The sequence below is a fragment of the Peromyscus eremicus genome, chromosome 2 (genome assembly GCF_949786415.1).
Source record: "Peromyscus eremicus chromosome 2, PerEre_H2_v1, whole genome shotgun sequence".
NCBI classification, from domain to species: Eukaryota; Metazoa; Chordata; class Mammalia; order Rodentia; family Cricetidae; genus Peromyscus; species Peromyscus eremicus.
In genome coordinates, this window is record NC_081417.1 from 77,139,807 (window position 1) to 77,163,149 (window position 23,343).

Consider the following 23,343-nt stretch of genomic DNA (forward strand, 5'->3'; position numbering starts at 1 on the left):
TGCCTCTTTCTTATGCTTTCCAGCAGCCTCTGCCTTCTGTACCCACTTGGGACTCTTCAGTCTTTTGTACCCAGGATTTCCAGCCAGATCCTCTTACTCTGAACATCTGGGAGGGGTCTCCTGTGGCACCCTGTCATGGACAGCATCTTCTCAACTTTATTTGTTGAGAGTTCTGACTTTGGCCAGGAATGTGGCTGAGTGGTACAGTCCTTGCTTCGCACATGTAAGTCCCTGGTTCCGTCCTCAGCACTGAAAAAAACAAAAACAAAAAAACAAGCCTCGTGAGGCTGGGCCTGGTGTCACACATCCATAATTCCAGCACTCAGGAGACACAGGCAGGCGGATTGCCACAAGTGCAAGGCAGCCTGGTCAACAAGTTCCAAGCCAGACAGGGTTATATTCGACTTATTTCCAAAAAGTGCACCAAAATAACAAAACCCCTACAAGCCAGGGGTGACAAGACATACTTACACGGAGACAGGAGGATCAGGAGTTCAAGGTTAGCCTTGGCTACACAGTAACTGAGATCAGTCTGAGCTACATGAGATTGTATCTCAAAACAATACATGCAGAATACAGTTTTTAAAACAGAACCCCTGGGGTGTTGCAGATACAGTGGCTCTGGGGAGCTTTTGTGCATCACCCCAGCACCGCAGTTCACCATCTGTGGGTCTTGGTGAAACAGCTTTGAGATGCCTCCTAGATTCTCAAATGAAGTACCTCTAACTGAAGACAGCAAATTAAGAAAAAAAAGTCAGTGGTGGAGCATGCCTTTAATCGCAGTGCTCAGGAGGCAAAGACAAGCATAGCTCTGAGTTTGAAGCCAGTCTGGTCTGTAAATTGAGTTCCAGGACAGCCAGAGCTAGTATACAGAGAAACTCTGTCTCCAGGAGGAAAAAAGAGGAAGATAACTGTATCCATATATGTTTAAATTTTAATTTCAGGGCAAGATAAAGGAATTTGTTCAAACATCAAGAAATTTTTATTGTGTGTAGTAGTAGCAATGATGAGCTGGCTTAATGTAAAAATTCAACAGTGGGCTGAAGAGATGGCTCAGTGGTTAGGAATGCGGACTGCTCTTGCAGGGGACCCAAGTTTGTTTCCCCAAACCAAGGTCAGTCAGCTCACAACTGCCAGTAACTCCAGCTATAGGGGATGTCCTCTTTTGCCTATGTGAGCACCTGCACACATGTGCACATACTCGTATACAGATACACACACGTACATGTAATTTTCAAACTTAAAAGTTTCTTTTAAAAAGTCAGACATATGTTTGTTTGTTTGTTTGTTTCTCCCAACACCTTTGGTTTTGACGCTGAGCACTTAGACCAAACTCCAGCCCAACTTCTTTAATGTCTTGTCACCAGATGAAGAATATTTTATTGTTTGGCATTACTGTGAGTTTGGCATCTTGGGAAGACAGACCAGCTGTTGAGCAATAAATAGTCAGGCAAACAGATCACCGACAGTAACAGCTCAGTAATGACATTCGTACTTGAGAGTTACAGGACTGAAAAGCATCTCTGGGCTATTCAAACCAAATGGTCCAGCCTGACCTAGTGTGCAGACCTGTGTCCCCAGCTACTTGGGAGGCTGAGACAGGAGGATCACAGATACAAGGCCAGCCTAGGCAACTTAGTGAGACCCTGTCTCAAAAAGTGAACAGAGAATTGGGGGTGTATCTCTGTGGTAGGGCATTTGTGTAGTACAGAAGTCCCTTAACTCAGTGGTTCTCACCCCGTGGGTCGAGACCCCCTAATGTGTCACTTAAGGCCATCAGAAAGCACAGATATTTGCATTACAGTTCATAGCACTAGCAAAATTACAGTTATGAAGTAGCGATGAAAGTAATTCTATGGTTGGGGGTCCCCACAACATGAGGAGCTGTATTAAAGGGTCGCAGATTAGGAAGGTTGAGGACCACTGCCTCAGCTGACCATGGGAAGGGTGGAGCTCTGCTGTTTTCAGTTAGATGATGCTCATCTTTGCCCTCTAGTGGCCACACGGTGGCAGTGGTCCCTAAAGGAAAAGCAGTCCCTAGCCAAGCGCCTTCCCTGGGGGCTTCCACCCTTCGGAATAGATAGGAATTTCTCAAACACTTCCATGAGAAACCACCGTGCGACCTGGTGTGGTGACTCACACCAGCAATCCCAGTACTTACTTGAGTGGCAGAAACGGAAAGATGGCCATAAGTTCAAAACCAGCCTGGTCTACATAGTGAGTTTCAGGCCAGCCTGGGCTACATAGATATCCTCTCAAAAACAAAACAAAGAGCTGGAGAGATGGCTCAGCAGTGGAAAGCTCTTATTGTTCTTACAAGGAGACTGATTTCGGTTCCCAGAACGCATGTCAGGTAGGTAGCTCACAGCTGCCTGTAACTCTAGCTCTGGGGAACCTGACACCTAGCTTCTGTGGGTCCACCACATCTGTGCATACACACAGAGACAGACACACATCTGTGCACACACAGAGACAAATACACACATCTGTGTGCACACACAGAGAGGCAGATATCTGTGCACACACCCACACACACACAGACAGACACATCTGTGACATACACACACATACAAAGACAGACACACGTCTGTGCACACACAGAGACATCTGTGCATACACACACAGACAGACACACGTCTGTGCACACACACAGACATCTGTGCATACACACACAGACAGACACACATTTGTGGCATAACAGAGAGACCGACACACGTCTGTGCACACACACAGACAGACACACGTCTGTGCACACACACAGACATCTGTGCATACACACACACAGACACACATCTGTGGCATAACAAAGAGACAGATACACATCTGTGCACACACAGAGACAGACACACATCTGTGCACACACAGAGACATCTGTGCACACAGAGAGACAGACACACATCTGTGCATACACACAAGTAGACAGACATCTGTGGCATACATACAGAAAGACAGACATACATCTGTGGCACACATACACAGAGAGACAGACATATATCTGTGGCACAAACACAGAGACACACATCTGTGCATATACACACACAGAGACAAACACATCTGTGGCATACACACAGGGAGAGACAGACACATCTGTGGCACACACACACAGAGACACACACACATCTGTGGCATACACACACAAAATAAAAATAAATCTTCAAAATGAAACAAAGCTGGGTTGCTGGTGTACATCTTTGTGTGGTGATATATTGTGCATCTTAATAAAACTTATCTGAGGATCAGAGGACAGAGCCAGCCACTAGATTAGACATAGAGGTCAGGCAGTGGTGGCACACACCCTTAACCCTGTCACTCGGGAGACAGAGATCCATCTAGAGCCCTGTGAGTTCAAGGCCACACTGGGAACAGAGTCAGGTGTGGTGGCACACACCTTTAATCCCAGCACTTGAGATCTCATGCCTTTGCTTGGGAAGCACACACACCTTTAATCCCAGGAAGTAAGATGGCAGGGCAGAAAAAGGTATATAAGGTGTGAGGAAACAGGAACTCACTGTCTTGAGGCTGAGGATTTTGTAGAGGTAAGAACATGGCTGCTTGTTCTGTTTCTCTGATCTTTCAGCTTTTACCCCAATATCTGGCTCCAGGTTTTTTTCTATTAATAAGACCTTTTAGCAATTCATGTTACACCTTTGATCCTAGCGCTCTGGTGCAGAGGTGTATCAGTTTGAGGCCAGGCTAGTCTCCATTGCCAGCTCTAGGCCAGCCAAGGCTACATAGCGAGATGCCATCTCAAAAAAGCAGTAATATTATTTATATTATAAATAATAAGAAAAAAACAAATTATTTATAATAAAGTAGTAAAACTAGTACTTTTAAATTCTACCTTTGGGTCAAATGTGGCGGCGACCATTGTGGCCAGGTGACAGGAAACCCCTGCATGCCTCTCCCAGTAGTAACAGCCCACAGTTCTTACCTGCGGGCTCTGTAGGAGACTCTGTGGTGAGTGCATCACATGGATTACTTCAGCCACTTTTTATACCACTTTTAGCATGGTCTCCACATTACAAGTGAAGAGACATGTGTTCAGAATCTGAGTGACATGCTCAGTGGACAGAGACAGAGAGGATTCCAAGCTAGGCAGCCTGCACCAAAGTCATTCCTCCCACAATTTTCTCCTCATCTCAGTTCAACAGCTAGCTAAGCTCTTGTCAGGCAGGCTCGGCTTTCTCTGAGAGCAGAGAAACCTGTCTTCAGCATGAGCCAGTTGCAAACAGGTGGACTGCTATTGAAAAAAGAAGTCAGGCTGTATACCTTGAGGCACAGGGATATGTGTGGCATGCAGACAGTATCATTTCCAAGGGCCAACTCTGTAGCTGGATAGCCTGGAATTCACTAGGGAGCCCACAAAAAGACTTGAACTTGCATCCATCCTCTTGCCTCAGCTTCCCAAATGCTGGAATTACAGGCCCAAAGCACCATGCTCAGCTTCTGATACGTTTAAAATTTACCCTTCTCGTGAACATGGTGTATGACTTTCTCTGAGTCTGTTCCCTTTATCTCTGGCAGTTGGGCATGCTGGAGAAGGTTGGAACCTAGAACAGGCATGTACTCTCTATACTAGACTCTGTGTGGTAGTTTGAAAGAAAATGGTCCCCTGAAGGGAGTAGCACTCTTAGGAGGTGTGGCCTTGTTGGAGTAGATGTAGTCTTTTTGGAAGAAGTGTGTTCCTGTGGAGGCAGGCTTTGAAGTCTCATATATGCTTAAGATACTCAGACTACTTCCTGTTGCCTGTGAGTCAAGATATAAGAACTCTCAGCTCCTTCTCCAGCACCATGTCTGCCTGCATGCTGCCTTGTTTCCCACTATGACAATAATGGACTAAACCTCTGAAAACGTGAGTTACCCCAATTAAATGTTTTCCTGTTATAAAAGTGGATGTGGTCATGGTGTCTCTTCACAGACATCTAAGCACATTTTTAAACATATTGTAGCTTTTTTTAAAGAGGTCTTCTGTGTCTGAGCCTGGCTTGTAGTGCCTGTATTGTTCTCTGATCATGCAAGACAAATCATAAACTGCATGTCAGCCACTGCATGGCTCAGCTTAGCACATGGCACTAATGCATGGTTCTGGCAGCTGGCTCCAGCCTACAGGCAGCAGCCAGGAGATGCATCTCTATGTGATACTGAGAATCAGGCCACCTGAGAGATCGCAGGACTAGGAATCCACATCCTAGTGGATTCTTGTCCAGAACTTTTCTTAGCTTTCTCAGGCCCTGTGTTTGGATATTCAATCCCCACATTGGGTGCCATGTGTAATGAGTCTTTCTCTGTCCCACCAGCCAGCTCCCAAATAACAACGTGGAGACTTCTTATTAATTATAAAAGCTCAACCTTAGCTTAGGCTTGTTCCTAACTTGTGGTGATATTGTGTTCCCCAAAATATTGTGCACCCTAATAAACTTATCTGGGGTCAGAGACCAGAACAGCCACTAGATACAGAGGCCAGAAAATGGTGGCACACACACCTTTAATCCTAGCATTCCTAAGGCAGAGATCCATCTGGATCTGAGTTCAAAGCCACACTGGAAACAGCCAGGCATGGTGACTCATGCCTTTAATCCCAGGAAGTGATGGGAGAAGCAGAAAGGTGTATAAGGTGTGAGGACCAGAAACTAGAAGCTTTTGGTTAAGCTTTTAGGCTTTTGAGCAGTTCAGCTGAGATCCATTTGGATGAGGACTCAGAAGCTTCCAGTCTGAGGAACAGGATCAGATGAGGAATTGACAAGGTGATGCGGCTGTGGCTTGTTCTGCTTCTCTGATCTTCCAGCATTCACCCCAATAACTGGCCTCAGGTTTGATTTTATTAATAAAACCATTTAAGATTCATGCTACACTAACTAGCTCTTATAACTTAAATTAACCCATTTATATTAATCTATGTTCTATCATGTGGCATTACCTCTCTTCCGTCTTGTACCTCTTATTTCCTCTCTGTGTTTCCTCACTTCCTGCATGCTTAGATTATTCCTTTCCTTCCTTTCTCTCCCTGGAAATCCCGCCTATACCTCCTGCCTAGCTATTGGTCATTCAGCTCTTTGTTAAACCAAACAGGAGGCATCTTGGTAAAGACACATCTTCACAGTGTGCACACACATTCTGCAACAGCCGTGAGTCTCACGTGGACCACTTCCTAGTCATTCTGACTACAGAGCTGGTGTGATGAAAGAAGATTGAGGCTGTCTTCAGTAAAGGACCACCCCCAAAAAAGTCAAGTCGAATGACAGTGAAACCCAAAGGAGAGGGTCTCTGAAGGCCCTGACAAGGGCTGTGCTTGGTCTCATAGAGATGTCACCAACCTTGGATCCCTGGTTCCATCTCCAGCACTGAATAAACCAAGTGTGGTGTCACATGCCTATCATCCCAGCACCCAGAAGGTAGAGACAGGAAGATCAGAAGTTCAAGGTCATCCTTAGCTTGATAGCAAGTTCAAGGTCAGCCCAGGTTACATGAGATCTTTTTTCAAAAAACAAGAACAACACAAAATACAACCATGATCAAGTCAAGCATATCCAGGTAGGCAGGGGTCTTTAAACAAAAAGAAAAAGGATTAGAACTATTATCTAATCTAGAGGTTGGGGTGCCAGAAGCCACAGCTTTCCCCACGACTGGTGTTTTCCTCCTCTTGTTTCTCAGCTGGGGCTGAGGGACTTGGCAAGCTACCAGGCCTTGATTATGAACCTGGGTTTAGGGAATTCAGGGGGTGAATTCAAACATAGCCAGGTGACGGAGTCGTCGGGATACAGATAAAGGGGAGATGAAAGGGTGAATAAGTACCCAGAGGATGAATCATCTTTCCGGACCGAAGTTCTAGAGGAAACTCCATGTGATAATTACCACCCTAATTCCAAGTACTAAAATTACTGGTTCAGTTCCTTGAATGTTATCAAGGAATTCTGCTCATTAGCTGTGGGGAAAACACCTTCATAGCAGTTGAGAATTTCCAGGAACGTATGGGGAGAAATAGAACACTGAAAGTAAGTGAGATGGGTAAATGGATATTTGGGGAGATCAGAGAGGGTGAACCAATGTTTCAAAGGCTGGATTGAAGGAAGGGGCATTTGCAAAACATTCTGTGGTTTTCTTTGGCCTCTAGTTAGCAGAATGAATTTCACTATTGTCTGTTGTGGTTAAAAAATATCTGAAAGTGTCACTTGTGGTAGTGCATGCCTTCCTTCAATCCCAGCAGGGCAGAGTTGGGAAAATCTCTGTGAGTTTGAGGCTAGCCTAGTCTACAGAGTGAGTTCCAGGCAAAATAAATAAATTATGAGATTTTTCCGGCAATGACGATATAGGACTAAGTAGATGGAAAGAGTCAGAAAGACATAGTTTAGCACAACGCAGAGTTTAGCCAGGTATCTTGTGATCCCAGCACTGGAGAGGCCAAGGCAGGAGCATTGTTCTAAGCTTGAAGCCAGCCTGGTCTATACAGTTAGTTCTGGATCAGCCGCGGCTACAAAGCTACACGCTGTCATGTCCAGCTTCTTGTCGCTTTTCCCTTACGAGTTCTGAGAGACTGAGCTCTGGTCCTTAGGCTTGCCCAGCAAGCTCTTTACTGAGACATATCTCCAGCCCTGTTTGTTTTTGAGACAGGGTCTCGTGTAGACTAGGTTGGCCTCAAATTCACAAGGTAGCCTGGGCTAGCCTTGAACTACTGTTTTTCCTCCCTCCACCTCTGGAGTTCTGGGCTTATAGTTGTGCTCTACCAGGCCTGACTGGATTTTTGTTATTTTCTTGCATCAATCAACAGCTCACTCAGCTTCTGGGAGGAAATTCTCACTTTCACCTGGGGGTCCACGGCAGAACTGAATTCCTACCAAAGAGTGGGGGCTGAGCCTCTCACCCAGCCAGCAGAGGCACAGCCAGGATAATGTCACAGCCTTCCACCCCTGCACACAGCTCTCTCTCCATCTCTCAGCCTGAGTGAGGCTGGATCCGGTGGCTTACACCAATGAAAAGCAACAGTAACTGGATAGTTCTGGTGCCAATGGGCGTTTACCTCTTTTTCCTCAAAACAATCCCTATAATTCGCTACTACAAACAAAAGTCTAAAAAACAAACAAACAAACAAACAAAAAAACAAAACAAAAAAACCCTGCATTCTAAAAACCACCAGTGTTGGCCACATCCCAAGAACAGTAGCACTCAGTGGTTCCCAGGTCAACATCATCAAGGCCCCCTGGTGGCTTGCTACCAATGTAAATCACCCCACCCCCATCCCCAGATTGCAGTTTGGCGGCTCTGATGGCAAAGACCCGCAATCTGTTAAGAAGCGTTTCAGGTGGTTCCTGGGCATGCCAAATGCTAGAGTTTACTGAGGGCATCACCTAAAAGTACAGGCATGTGCCAAGTCAGCTGCTTTGAAATGGAGTTTTAAATTCAAGTCTTTAAGAGTCGGATGCCGGGTATGATGGTGATTGTCTTTAATCCCAGGCAAAGACAAGGTGATCTTTGTGAGCTTGATGCCTGCATGGTCTACATAGTGAGTTCCAGGACAGCCAGGGCTATGTAAAGAGACCCTGTCTCAAAACAAAAACAAGTTAGACTGCACAGCTTTACTATCAGAAAGCCCGAAGTTGGGCAATCTGACAGGGTGGAGAGCCTGCCTCCTGGAGAAGTTGGATCCCGCTGTACAGGCAACTCTTAGAGACTTTTTTTTGTTATAGACGTTTGTTCCTAGCTTAGGGAAAACTCTTTCTCCAGCCATCCCAGAAGTAGTATCACCTCCAATTATATCTGGGGAGTCTGATTCAGCGTGGGTCATCGGGGTTCCAGCAGCAGGGAATTGGAACTCCAACTCGCTGCTGTGCACCCCAGGAAGGTGGAAGCCTGTGGTATAGTACTGACATGGCAGGCAAGGATCCCCGGAGTGCAGACTGCCCACCTCATGCAGTGTCTACAATGAGAGTTGGTGGTTTCCTACCTCGGGAAAGCCTTCTGCTGTGTGGAGACTATGGGACCAGCGTGACCTGCGCAGGAAAGAAATTCAGAACTCAGAATGAGTGAAGCAGGTGGGGCGTGTGTGTGTGTGTGTGTGTGTGTGTGTGTGTGTGTGTGTGTGTGAGAGAGAGAGAGGAGAGAGAGAGAGAGAGAGAGAGAGAGAGAGAGAGAGAGAGAGAGAGAGAGAGCAAGCCCAGGTGGTAATCTGAGCCTTTTGCCTGGAGCAGGTTTGACAGTCCAAGTGTGTGAATGATGTGTTTCTGGTCTAATGTTCTTAGCTGAAGCAGCATTGTGGGAAAGACCAGGACTAACACAAAGATCAGCCTAGCCCCACCAGTCTCCCAACACTCCATTCTCAGCTCACTTGTACACAGGGATGACTCAGTCTGGGCAGTTACAGGCAAAAACAAACCTGTGCAGGTCTTGGTGGCACACTGGAGCCCAGAAGGCGATGGGCAGACTGTACTTTGATAGAGACAGAAACCACTTAGCTGTGCATACCTCCTGCCTCTAAGTGTAGACCACATGTTACGACCCCTGAAGATGGACCTGAGGAGTCACTGTTCTTCCTCCCAATGTGGCCACATTCAATAAATCTCCTTTTTCTGCTTTCTGCCACCACTTTTTTTTTTTTTTTTTTTTTTTTTTTTTTTTCCTGATTGGCCTATTGAAGACCAATGGCAGAGTTTGTTTGAGAGCCCAGACTTTGGCCCTGACATCTCTGGTCACATTTCCAATTCTTCATGCCCTCCAAGGGCATGCCATCCCAACATGGGATGACTGTCTTACTGCACGTAGGGGTAATTGTGTGGCTGACTTTGGACAATGAAATGTGAGCAAAAGTGATTAACAAACCAGTACATCACTGAATTCACTACCTTCTGCTACATTGCTTGGGGGAGCCAGTAGTGACTTGGTGGTGGCCTGGGACTGGGGATAACACTGTCCATGGAGGAGAGTCCCAGTGCACAGTAGTGAAAGTTAGCTTTTGTTTTGAGATCTGGGGTTGCTTGTCACCACAGCAAACCCTGATGCATGGCCTTCGAGTCTGCCCCTCCTTTGGTTAGTGTTTGGATCACACCATCTTTTCAGCTCCTAAACATGTCACCATCTGTTGCCCTTATGCCCACTGGGACCTTACTGCTGCCCTGGCAGGGGACACATAAGGAAAAGTAGACAGTCAAAGTCTGGAAGAGTCTTTGAATTGGGGGGGGGGTTGGCTAAGTGGGAGGGATTAAGGGAGTGTGGCACACATTTTTCTCACTCATTCACCAGGCCCACAGGTACTGGGCACACAAGATCTTTACTGAGTACTCTCTCCATGTACTGTATGGGCTTGGAGAGTAGGATGATTCAGATATGAAGGAGCTCTTAGACTGTAGGGAGACCCCCAAACTGCAGGAGGAGGAGGGGAAGGAAGCATAAGAGGTCAAGGGCATCACCATGAATGCTGCAGGGGAAAAGAACAGCAACATTTAGAAGAACAGATTGAATTTGGTTAGGGGGTGTGGCTAGAGACCGTCAATCCTCAGAGCAGAGGCAAGCTTATTGGAGGAGGATGCTAAGAGGAAGATATAGGGGAGAGATGTAAGGAGCTGTAAAACATAGAAACCATCCCTCTTATTGAGAATGTTAGGAACACTATACACTATTCCCAGTCCTTCCTAAGGCAGGATTGTCTCCCTCACTTCACAGATGATGAAAGCCAAACAGAAGGATGAAGTGACTGGTCCCAAATCTTACATCAAGAACAGCTGGATTAAAACCCAGACTGCTAATGCTACATTCTGCATGTTCTTCGTTGTCTCATAAGCAGGATACTGGTTGCTGGATGTGCTTTGGAACATAAGGGAGATTTAAAAGCTATACAAAGGGTAGTTACTTATTTAAAACAAAAGCAGAATGGCTGGGGAGACAGATTAGTCGGCAAAATTCTCACTGTGCTGACCTGGACCCATGGGAATAAGGGTCTAGATGGTGAGGTGTTGAGTGGGAGGACCAGGGATGAGAAGAAAAAAAGCAGTAATTGGGACTGGGAGGTCTTGCACAAGCTGATGATTGATGCCAAGCAAGTTTATTAAGAAGTCTGCCTTTAATCCAAGTACTCAGGAGGCAGAGACAGGTGGACCTCTGAGTTTGAGGCCAGTGTGGTCTACTGAGTGAGTTCCAGAACAGCCAGGGCTGTGCAGAGAAACCTTGTCTTGAAACACACACACACACACACACACACACACACACACACACACACACACACAGAGAAGTACAGAATCTTATACACTGTTTGTAAGGGGAGAATGGGCCACCATCAACAGAGACAGTGTAGCAAAGAGAACCCTTAGACACAGCTGCCTTGGGACTGATAACCACAGCCCTTCAGAGGAGAAAGCAAGCTTCCCCAGGAACAGAAACCTTAACTCCTTCAAGGCTCAGGTCCCAGTCCCAGCCCCAGACCAGACCTTGCCAAGACAGTCTCTGGGCAAGGACACAGATATTCCCTTTGTCCTTTCCATCTGGGCCTCTGAGAAAGCCTCGGAGTAGCCTGGCTCCCACCACTGTGCAAGCACGAGGACCGTAGTTCGGATCCCTAGCACTCACACAAGAAGCTGAGCAGCGTAGCGCTTGCTTATAATCCCAGTGATGGGGAGGCCGGGACAGGGGGATCTCTGGGATTTCAGCCAATCTAACCAAATTGGCCCCAGGGAGAGACCTTGTCTCAAAAAACAAGGTAGGGGCTAGGGATATGGCTCAGTGGTTAAGAGAGCTTGCTGTATAAACACGAGGACCTAAGTTTGAATCCTCGGCACCCATGTCAAAAGCTGGTCATGGCCATTCACACCTGTAACCCCAGCACTGTGGGAGATGGAGACAAAGATTACTGGTGCTTGCTGATGCCAGCCTCACTCCAGGGTCAGGAAGAGACACTGTCTCATGGGAGTAAGGCAGAGTGCTAGAGAAGGACACCTGACACCCTCCTCAGCGGGTGCCTCACACACGTGAGGGTGCCTGGCCCCACTCTCGTCTCAGTGCACGTGCACAGGTGCACACTTACCATGCTGACACCAACACACACTTAAGTACACACAAAACAGCAACAAAAGCTACCGAAACCCCAAAGGGGACCACTCCCGACAAATAATATCTGAAGTTAACCTCTGGTTTCCACACACATGTGCACACACTTGTACGTGAACACACACAATATCAGCATCAGAGAACAATTACATGTGAATTGAGAAGCAAAAAAAATTTAAAAAAAAAGAATGTTGTTGTTTTTTCCAGAAAATGTCCTTGATTTTTATTTGAGTATTAAAAACGCAACCATATCTTATTTATTGTTCACCAAAGGAAGAACAGTGACTCCCTAAAATGCAGTGGATTTCAGGGGGCCTGGGAGCATGTGGATGGAGAGAGAATCTGGTATGGGAGGAGTTGCTGTAGGTGCCAACCCTAAACCTCGACCAGGAAAGAGGGATCCCACCCTCACACACACTCCAGGACGCAGGCTTCGCTTTGTTTAAAAACGCATATTGGATACTGGGGAGCAGGACTCTGGGTTGGGGCTAATCAGGCCACACCTGCTCACAGCAGCCTCTCCTTTCTCTAGTCTCACACCCACTGACAAGCCGCTTTCAAGCTGAGCTGGATCGTGAATCTGTATGAGACTCCAGGAAAGAAACACAAATTCTCAGACCAAACACTGCCCAGGGTATGCTCATCTACAGCCCCCTTTGTCTCCACAGTTGATTCTGGGATTCCTGTTGCTGCAGGGAGACCGACGCCCCTCCCAGAGCCCATGAGTCTGTAGACAAACTCCCCAGATGCCTACATTTCAGGAGAATGACAGGTGCCATTCTCACTTCAACAACTGACTAGGTCATCAGTTTCTGGGGCACCAGAGGACTACCTGTGGTGGCACATCCACCCATCCGACTGGAATACCAGACGGCTACCCATGGTGACATCCCACATCTGTATAACGGGTACATCTCAACTAGATGTGTCCCTTCCTTCCCAACCCCCCAAAGCCTCAGAGTCCCACATTCCTACTCCAGAATACCCGCCCCCACCCTGCAACCCACAAATCTCAGAGAAAGACTGACCATGTAAAACCTGCCCCTTCCTCTGAGACCTGCAGGATATCAGCCCTGGCTTGTGAACCTGCACTCCCTTCAGAGCCCTGTTACTGTCTGTCTGTCTGTCTGTCTGTCTGTCCATGGTGTTCACGCTAATAGCTCTTCTAATAGACGTCTTACTCCAAAGCATGCTAGGCCTTTCAGGAGGGACCTGAGTGATCAGCAGGCTGTAAAGGAGGTAGTTTGTGGAGACACCTGTTTTCCAAGCAGGAGGGTCCCTTCCCCCTCCCTTCAGCTCTGATGACTGTGTTTTCAACAATGGCAGCCATTTTGTGTGTTTGTTGTTTGGTTGGAGGATCTCATATAACACAGGCATGAACTCTTGACGGTCTTGCCTCCTCCTCCCGATTGCTGGGATTACACGCATTTGCCACCACACCTGGCTAGTGGTTGGTGGATTTTAATATGAAGTCAATTGACAGAAGAGAACACAAGGGTAGGAAGAATGGAAAAAAAAGATAGAAGGGAAGTCTGACAGGAAACAGATTTGTAGTGAAGCAGGGATGTACCATCTCTGTGACAGCTGAGAAAAAGCATTCCTTCCCAAGGACTCCTTGAGCACACAAGATGGTAGGTGGAACGGATCTGATCCTCTTCACCAGGGACGACCACAGTCTTGGAGGCTTAAGATGAAATGATGTGATCACTACTAATAACTGAATCGTCTAAATCCCCAGACAGAGCAACTAGAAAAAATGTTCTAAATTCTCAGAGACCTTTCCAGAATATACAAAGAATCAGAAAATATTGGGGAAAAAAAAGAGCTCCTATAACCACAATATTCCAGACATTGTGAAAATATCCCTCTGGCTAAGGTTCCTGTTTTACTTCTGGGACCACCAAATGTTTTACTGGTCCCAGCCACGGAAAAGCATCTAGGACTGTTGTTGGCAATGTCCCCCTAGACAGCTAAAACCGAGCTGCGTGGAAAAGAGATGTTCATCTTAACGGTCAGTAGTCTGATGGGTATTCTCCTGGATTTTGAAGGAAAAGACCATTTCCCATTAAGAAGTTCATTTCCCATGATTCCTACAATCGGGGCAGTCCAACTGTTGCTCATTGTTCAAGGCTCTGTCTGGTTGCGGCTCTGTGTCCCTTCCCTGATTGAGTTGATGGATGGTCACAAGGATGAGACATCTGGCTGAGCGGAAAGCTTCAGGGTGGGCCATATAAGCCCAGGTTCCGGGCAGCTTGGGAGATCCTGGGATGTTTCCTCTGGGGAAATGGATAGTGAGCTGGTTTTCCAGACCTGTGTCGGTTCTTTGTGGAAGGAAGATGCTGGATGCTGGCTTGTAAACTGGAGCCCGCTGCCTGTAGTGGGATACTGTCCTCCTGACCTTGACCCTGGGCCACCTCTGGGATTTTGGTTTCTTGCTGAGTCTTGTGATTGTTTTCCAACACGTTAGTGTCTCCTTCTGGAGAGAGCCTGGGTTCTGACTCTGCAAGCGAGCCCTTGCGGTTCCCTTGGTGGCTGGCTTCCAGATGGAGGGTTTGAACCAAGCGGTGCATCTCTAGGTATGTGTGCCATGGAGTCTCAGGAGCCTGATGGCAGCTTCTGTCCACTTCCTCCAACGTCCCCTCAACCTCAGAGTCAGTCTCATCTGGGGACAGTGAGCTCTTTCTCCCCTTGTTAATCCAAACAGCACTGGTCATCGATTCAGCTGGAGTAAGCATGGCCCCTTCTGAGAAGAGAAGGCACAGCAGTGTCATCGTTGGGAGGTCTCTGGGTAGCTCCCTTTGAGAGAAACCCATAGGTTTCAGATTAAAGGAAGGGGGATCCTGAATGCCAAGGGGGCCAGATACCAGAACATTGCACATGTGTACCCACACATGCAAACACACATGACCTGGCATGTGTGTACTCTTTTTCACACATATGTACTCTTCCCCAACATATAATTACAATTATTCATAATTCAACAAATATTTATCAAGCACTTGCTATAGCCAAGGCCTTTTTTATTTGAGGTTCCACAAATATAGCAGTGAGAATATTCCCAACCTTATAGATGGGTCCTAATATCGAGGAAATGCTGTGGGATGGTCTGTATGTCAAGTGTGTTGCTGATTGGTCAGTAAATAAATCACTGATTGGCCATTGGCTAGGCAGGAAGTATAGGCGGGACAAGGAAAAGAATTCTGGGAAGTGGAAGGCTGAGAGGGAGACACTGCCAGCCGCCATCAGGACAAGGAAGATGTAAGGTACCGGTAAGCCACAAGCCATGTGGCAAAGTAAAGATTAATAGAAATGGGCTAAATATAAGAGTAAGAGCTAGACAATAACAGGCCTGAGCTAATGGCCAAGCAGTTTAAATAATGTAAGAGTCTATGTGTTTATTTTATAAATGGGCTCTGAGACTGGCGGGACTTGGTGGTGGGAGCTGGAGAGAAATTCTCCAGCAACAAATGGCGTCCAACGTGGTGGCAAGAGTTTCCACCTAAAAACTTAGAAAAAAGATTCTAAAACGGACCTAAAAACAGCTTCCTAATTGTCTCTCTCAAATAAGCGGCAGCTGCCGGTTTGAGCTACTGGCGGGTTCCTAGCGTGCGCTCTCGACCTGCAGTATGGTGGGAATGAGGCCTCTGCAAGTAGCACATTAAACTGTGTGATGGATTTAGCCTTTGCTAGTACAAAACAAAAAAAGAGGTTTCTGGGCTACACGCTACTTTGGTAAAAGTGTAGACCCACTATTTCTGAGAGTTATGGCTCCCAGAGCTGGCGGAAAGCGGACCGCCGCCATGTTGGGAAGCTGAAGTGGGCGGAGCCAGCAGCCACTGCGCCATTTCAGGCTTAGAAGGCTGCAGTTTAAAAGCAATAGGCTCACGCTAATATAAAAAAATAAGCCACGTAAAGATGACTACCACACAGAGAATCTGGATTATGTTCTCTTTGATATTCGTAACTGCAGAAAAACATTTGATTGTAAAAGCTGTTGAGTTATGCCAAAATGTATATTTTAAAGGTACCTTGACTTCAAAATTTGGATATAAGGATATGTTGCTTTGGAAAAGAGTCTCTGCTCTTGTTTCCACAGAAAGCCAGAGACTATGGATTTGTTCCAGATTAAGATACATCAGGTTTGACCAGCCAAGACCCCCTGAAAGGTCTCCAATGACACCATGGCCCAGATGATTCAACATCCAGAATGGTTTCAAGTTAACTGGCTCAGACGATACAGCCTCACGGACTACTCCATGATCCTAAAATTTTCTTTCTGTCTCCAGAAGATACAGCGCCCCCCTCCAGCAGGAAGTAGTAAGAGAAGCTACGCCCAAATTCCCAAATATACCAAGCTGGCTTTAGAGATGGAATTGGCTCACTCCCCCTCTAAACCCAGACATATTGCTCAAAAAAAAAAAAAAATGGTTAAGAGATTCTTGTGTCCCAAATCAGAAGAGCCCTCTGGTGTGGGACAGAGAAAAAACAATATTTTTATTTAAATCAGGTTGATTATAAATACAATCTCTTTCTAAAACAAAAAGGGGGATAGTTTAGATATGATAGGATGAAAGGGTAGATTAATGAACCTACTTTTAAAGAGTAACAACTTGTTTAAAATGTTTTACATTGCTATAGATTTTAGTTTATTGATACAAATTTAAACTTAATTTTGTTATACTGTATATATATATTTCTATTCTTGTTTGAGGTATTATGTTTATGTAACTCATTTAAAATTATAATGGATAATTAAAAAATAGATTAATAATTAGTCATCTATGATAATCATATTTGTAGCCATGTTAGTTAAGTCCTCTAGGTATACATAGATATATTTCAGATAGATAGGTAGTCTTCAAACACTTCAAAGACCTACAGAATATGGCATTTAAAATGTTTTAAAAGTTTAGACTTTGGACAGTGAGACATGTCTGCTCCTGACAGCACCGATTTACTTCAGAGAGGAGGATGGGCATCGAAGACACTCCATATGGAGTTTATCCTCACCTTGACAAAAATAGCCATTTGGGCAAGAAACTGTTCTTGCCTGGACTGCCTGATCAACTGGACATGCAGGACCCATACAAAGGTGACCACTGAACTTTGCTTGACAAAATGGTCCTTCAGGTTCCTGCTTTGCAGAGAAAACTGCCAGACATTCTACAGGACACAGAGAAAAATGAATAAGAGACTCTAGGCCTGTGGGCTGAAGACAGATGCCCCAACTTTACAAGAGAACTTTGAATGACTGTCCAGGCTGCCAGCTGTCTCTGTCTACCCTACAAGACTCCTAAAAGTTGCTTATATCCTTCTCCATTTCTCAGGTAGTAGTATATCCTTCTGAGGTCTTTGATGTGGTTAAAGACTAGATACTTACAATTTTCCTTAGTTATAATAAAAGATAAGTTAGATATAAAACCTTAAACTTATAAATAAAAGATAGATAGGATCTCTTCTTTAATATTGTAACTATAATTCTTGCTTGATAATTGTTTTGTTATATGTAATTTTACTATGTTAAAGTTAAAACCTTCCTTTTTAAGAAAAGAAAAGGGGAAGTGCTGTGGGATGGTCTGTATGTCAAGTGTGTTGCTGATTGGTCAGTAAATAAATCACTGATTGGCCATTGGCTAGGCAGGAAGTATAGGCGGGACAAGGAAAAGAATTCTGGGAAGTGGAAGGCTGAGAGGGAGACACTGCCAGCCGCCATCAGGACAAGGAAGATGTAAGGTACCGGTAAGCCACAAGCCATGTGGCAAAGTAAAGATTAATAGAAATGGGCTAAATATAAGAGTAAGAGCTAGACAATAACAGGCCTGAGCTAATGGCCAAGCAGTTTAAATAATGTAAGAGTCTATGTGTTTATTTTATAAATGGGCTCTGAGACTGGCGGGACTTGGTGGTGGGAGCTGGAGAGAAATTCTCCAGCAACAAGGAAAGGCAACAAGCAAAGACGCGTGTTAAAAGCCCAGGTGCTCCCTGGAAAATGAGCAGAGTGACAGATGCTGGCACCTGTTCTTAAATGGGATGTCTTCATCAGGGCCCTTTCAAGGCTCAGGGAGCTGTAAGAGCCAGAGGAGATGGATGACTCCAAGGATACAGCATCCTCCAGAGACAACAGGACTGATGTACATAAGCACTCACAGAGACTGTGGCAGCATGCACAGGCCTGCACAGGTTCAAGCCACACAGGGTCCCAGCACTGAGGGAGGAAAGTGGATACAGGTTCCCACTCCCAACCAAGAAGCTCTCTACAATTGGTACCCACCTACATAGGACAGTTAGTCTTCTCCAATAGAGTCTCACTGGGTATGTTAACCACACTTCAGGGCAGGCCTCATGCCCAGGAGTAAACAAACTCCATGGTAATCACGTAGACTTTTTGTCTCATATTACTTTGTTTGGGCATTTTTTTTTTTTGTCTTACTGGTCTTTTGTTTATGTATTTTGGTTTCCAGTTTTGTGTTTTTATAAATTTATTTTTTTGTATGTGTGTTTTCTTGTTTGTTGAGAGAGAGAGAGAGAGAGAGAGTGAGAGAGAGAGAGAGAGAGAGAGAGAGAGAGAGAGAAAGAGAGAGAGAGAGAAAGGAGAGAAAGGGCTTGAAGTTAGGTGGGGAGAGAGGTGGGGAGCACCTGGGAGGAGCTGAGAGAGAGGAAAAGCATGATCAGAACATACAGTATGAAAATATTTTTTCAATGAAAATAATTCATTTGCTAATCAATTTTATGGAAAAACTCAAGCATAAATGAAGTAAAAATTTCAATGCGAGTGTGTGAGCTCCAGGAAGAAGTGAAAATTAGTATTTAAAAACGACAAGGATAAAGGGTATACACACACACAAAACACCACATACACACACACACACACTCACACACACACACACACACACACACACACACACACACACACTCATTGCTGTGATTTAGATCTTAAGCACCCCAAAAGCCCACTTTACAGGCTTGGTCCCCAGCTTCGGTGTCATCAGGAGATTGTGGAAGCTTTGCCAGGTGCCTGCTCAGTGGAGGTTGGCTCACAGGGACATGCCCTCCAGGGGTACCAGACACGAGTGTCTTCCCTCCATTTTGCTTCCTAGCTACCATAAGGAGAGCACTGTCCACCACCACATGCTTCTACTATGATGTACTGTGGTGACAAAGATCTAAAACGACACGACCAAGTGGCCCTGGGATGGAACCTCTGGAACCACGAGCCAAAGCAGACCTGCTAGTTTATTCCGTCTGATGTTCTGTCACATGACGGACAACTGATTAACATACTCCCATTGGAATTCATACACACGCCTCACAGGCTTATGGGGGTCTGTGTCCTACACTTCTAGTAATGGTTTTGTCACCCAAAGCAGGAGAGAGTCCATGGACACTTTTGAGAAGCGCCTGTTCCTTCTCTGAACAGGCTTCGGCCCCATTGCTAACAATGCACAGTGGAGAGATGGTACTGCGGGAATGATGTCATTGGGAAGCCCCTCTGAGCCCCAGTTTGATAAATCCAAAAATACCAGAAGAACTAGAAGAGCAGATGCAGCCATTCCGCACACGGGTGCAGTCTCACACGTGACCCCAGAGAGGAGGGTGCGCTGCTCACACTCAGAACTGCACTAGCTTTCAGCATGGCAGGCACACCCACCGGCCTTCATGGTACTCAGATGCTCTGCAGGAACTAGAGGATGAGGAAAGATGGGGAGGGGCTGGGAAACACAGGAAACCAGAATCCTCTCTCATCTACCAAGAAGGGGTCCTGGAGGTGGGGGTGGCCGCAGAGACAGACAGGCAGGTCTTCATAGCAGGACCTCTTAACTTTCAGTTCCAGTGTGTGGTCCGTACAGGACAAAGAGAAAGAGACACACCACACACACACACAAAACACATAACACATGCACAGACACCACACACACACACACTACACACACACACACACACACACACACACACACACACACACACAAAGGAAGAGAAGAAAGGAGGGTCCAGAGGGAGGGAGAGGGGAGATGCCCGTGGCCCCAAACCATATAACCATATAATAGAATCTTCTGCTGCAGCCCCTGCCCACAAATACTTTAGAATAGGGTCTGCCTTCGATCTTCAAGCAAAAGAGAATATTCAAGAACACAGAAGTTTTATACTATGTTTTCCCTTTCTTTTTAAAAAGCTTTTAAAGATGAATTTTATTTTATGTGTATGAGTGTTTTGCCTGCATGTACCTGTGTTGAACTGCATGCCCGGTGCCTGTGGAGATTGGAAAAGGAGGTTACATCCCTGGAACTGGGGTGACAGATGGTCGTGAGCCACCGTGTAGGTGCTGTAATGGATCCCAGGTCTTCTGAAAGAGCAACAAGTGCTCTTAGCCACTGAGCCATCTCTCCTTCCTCCTTCCCCGTGTTTCAGCTTTACATCTGTTTTGATTTGATTGGGTCTGTAGGGGGATGGGGACCGTAAACTCAGACCCCCGCCCCCCACTTAGCCTAGCAGGGGGCCAAGACCACTCACCTAACCGGTCTGGCCAGATCAGACCGAGGAGAAATAGGCACAGAGACCAGGAACAGTGGCCACTGGCCAAATACCTGGCAGAGGCCTCTATTTCTTGGCCAAAGGACAGACTGGGCAGATCCCCCCTGATCTAGCCTCCATGGCTCAGTTCTGACCGGGTCAACAGCAGCTCTTCTCTTCCTCTTCAGGAGACTGGCCCAGCCATAGCTCTGCTCTCCTTGGACTTTCGGTCATCTGTTCCACCCACAGAAGGGCCCTTCTTTCTGGAACTTGCCCAGCCCTACCTTTAGGAAACACCATCAGGTGGGCCTGGGTCCTCTGCTGTCTCCTCAGACCTTCATACTGGGCGCGAAGGAACTGGATGTTGATAGGAGGCCCTTGACCTGACGCCTGAGTCCGGGAACCCTCAGCCATCAAGCAGGCCCCCAGCTCCAAGAAGTTGGGTAGGGCAGGGCACGGGCAGGCCAACCCTTTCATCCGCATCCGGGAGAAAAGCAAACACTGAGAGCTGAGGCAGAGGGAGGGGAGGGGAGGGGGAAAGAAGAGGAGAGGGTGGGGGGGGGAAGCAGGGGGGAAGAAGAGAAGCTGGAAAGATGAGGGGAGCAGGAGGGAGAAATTGAAGGGACCGGAACGGGGAGGTGGGAATAGGAGGAATGAGAAGCAGCAAAGGTTAGTTCTTAACGAAAGAGGGAGATTTGGGGAGGGGCCAAGAAAGGGGGAGCAGAGGGAGAAGGAAGAGAGTGAAGGAACAGGAGTTAAGAGGAGAGAGGTAAGAGTAGGGAGTGAGGAAGTGGGGTGGGTAGGAGGAGGAGAGGAAGGAGTAGAGGGTAGGAGGAGGTGAGGATGGAGTAGAGGGTAGGAGGAGGTGAGGATGGAGTAGAGGGTAGGAGCGGGTGCTGAAGGGAAAGGCTAGCAGAGCTCCTGGGATCTTTCCGGCAGACCAAGAAGCTTTTATTCTGGCTGCTTCGCCTGGTGATGGTCAAGTTTAGAATGCAGTTCCAAGAGCTACAGCGATTCCAGTTTCCTGGCAGAGCTGAGCTGGGCTGAGGAGTGCCAGGCGCCCGCTCAGCACACATGTTTTGAACTTGACTTAGCAGGTCATCAGAACCCCACTGGTTTAATGAACAACCTTCACAAAGAGAAACACCTTCAGCAGCCTTAAAAGCTGGGACTCCCAGTGTGTCCAGGATCACCCCAGGGTCTCCATGCAGCCCCCAACACACCTCCTGGGTAAAAACTCAGCCACAAAGTCTGCCATGGGGACAGAGTCCAGGGGATAGCTGGCTTCCCGCCAGCCCCACCTCTTTGACATTTGAGCAGCCTCTGTGGTCTCGGCCTTTTCCAACTAAACAATAAGTGGGTGTTTATCTTGCCCCCAGCTATGGGTACCCTCACCCCCTGTTGGCCAGCCCTGCCATTTCTTTGGATGGCAGACACTGCCTCTTCTAAGGCTAGCCTTGACCTGCCCTGGCTCTGCTTGCTCAAGTAAGTCCTTTTCTTTCTTCTAACACAACACTTACTACTGGCCACCTGCCCAGCACTCTTGCAGAGCAATGGGTGAGGAGACGGGGGAGGGTAAACCTTCCCTCACTGGGTAGTGTAATTAGTTCACTGGGGCTGCTCTTACAAAAGCCCACAAACTGGCTGGCTTACACAACAGACATTGTTCTGGTTGTTTCACAGCGACTAGGAGTCCAAGATCAAGTGTGAGCCGAGACAGTACTTCTGGGGACTGTGTCGGACAGTCTGCTCTACACACCTTGCCTAGCATCTGTGGCTTGCTCTCGCTACTCGGTGATCTATATTTTATGAAGGAATCGCTTCGCCTTTGTTTCCTTGTGATGTTCTCATGTATGTCTCTGTTGACATTTCCCACTTCTAAGGACATCAGCCATTGGAGTAGTGCTTAACCTAATAACCTCATCTTAAGTCAACTAATTAAATTGGCAATAAACGTACTTCCAAGTAGGGCAAATTGTAGGCTCTGGATTTAGGATTTCAGCAAGTGAACTGGGGTTGAGGGGATACGATTTAGCACATGTCAGGTAGACTGTGACAGTTCCATTCAGAGAGACAGGAAGGAGAGAGAAGACAACAGTGGGGGGTGGGGGCCAGGGGATTTGTATTAGGTGTTATAGTTGGGGTGTCTCTGACCCTTTCTGGCAGCAGGAGGGAGTCAGATGCTTGATGGGGAAATCTCACCTGAAAATGCTATTGTTTGTGAAAACGATAGTTTATTCCTGGAAAAGCTCCATTGTTAGGAATATACAGAATCAAGAACTGACCCTGAATTGACCTCTCCCTCCCTCCCTTTCTTCCGTTCATGAGTTATATGTGCACATGTGTATGGATGCACGTGTGTGTGCATGGGAGTCCGAGGTTGATGGCAGCTGCCCTCCATCACTCTGCACATTGTTTTTGAGACAGAGACTCCTGATGACCTCGGAGTGCATCAATTTGTCTAGGCCGGCTGGCCACTGAGCTCCCAGGATCTGCAGGTTTCTATGCTCACAGCGTTGGGCTCACAGACTCATGTCTCCCAGCCTTCCTTTTATGTGAGGCTGGGGATGTGTGTTCAAGTCCTCATGCTTGAATAAGCAAGTACTTAACCGCCTGAGCCATCTCCTCAGCTTGCCTCTTCCCCTGTCTTCCCTCCCTCCCTCCCTCTCTCCCTCCCTCCCTCCCTCTCTCCCTCCCTCCTTCCCTCCTTCCCTCCCTCCCTCTCTCTCCCTTCTTCCTTTCCTCCCTTCTTCTTTCCCTTCATCTCTTCCTTTCCTTCTTTTTTTGTCTTGTTTTTCAATTTTTGAG

The 23,343-nt window shown here is 46.7% G+C and overlaps 1 protein-coding gene across 1 annotated transcript; it reads right to left on the reverse strand.

Annotated features, from left to right (window-relative positions):
* Positions 1–12,248: 12,248 nt before the first annotated feature.
* On the reverse strand, positions 12,249–21,018 carry C2H9orf152 (chromosome 2 C9orf152 homolog). Its single transcript, XM_059255769.1, has 2 exons — positions 20,820–21,018; positions 12,249–14,770 (listed from the first exon to the last, which is right to left on the reverse strand). Exons 1-2 carry the CDS (start codon positions 21,016–21,018, stop codon positions 14,244–14,246), a joined length of 726 nt encoding a protein of 241 aa, XP_059111752.1. The 3' UTR covers positions 12,249–14,243.
* Positions 21,019–23,343: the final 2,325 nt, after the last annotated feature.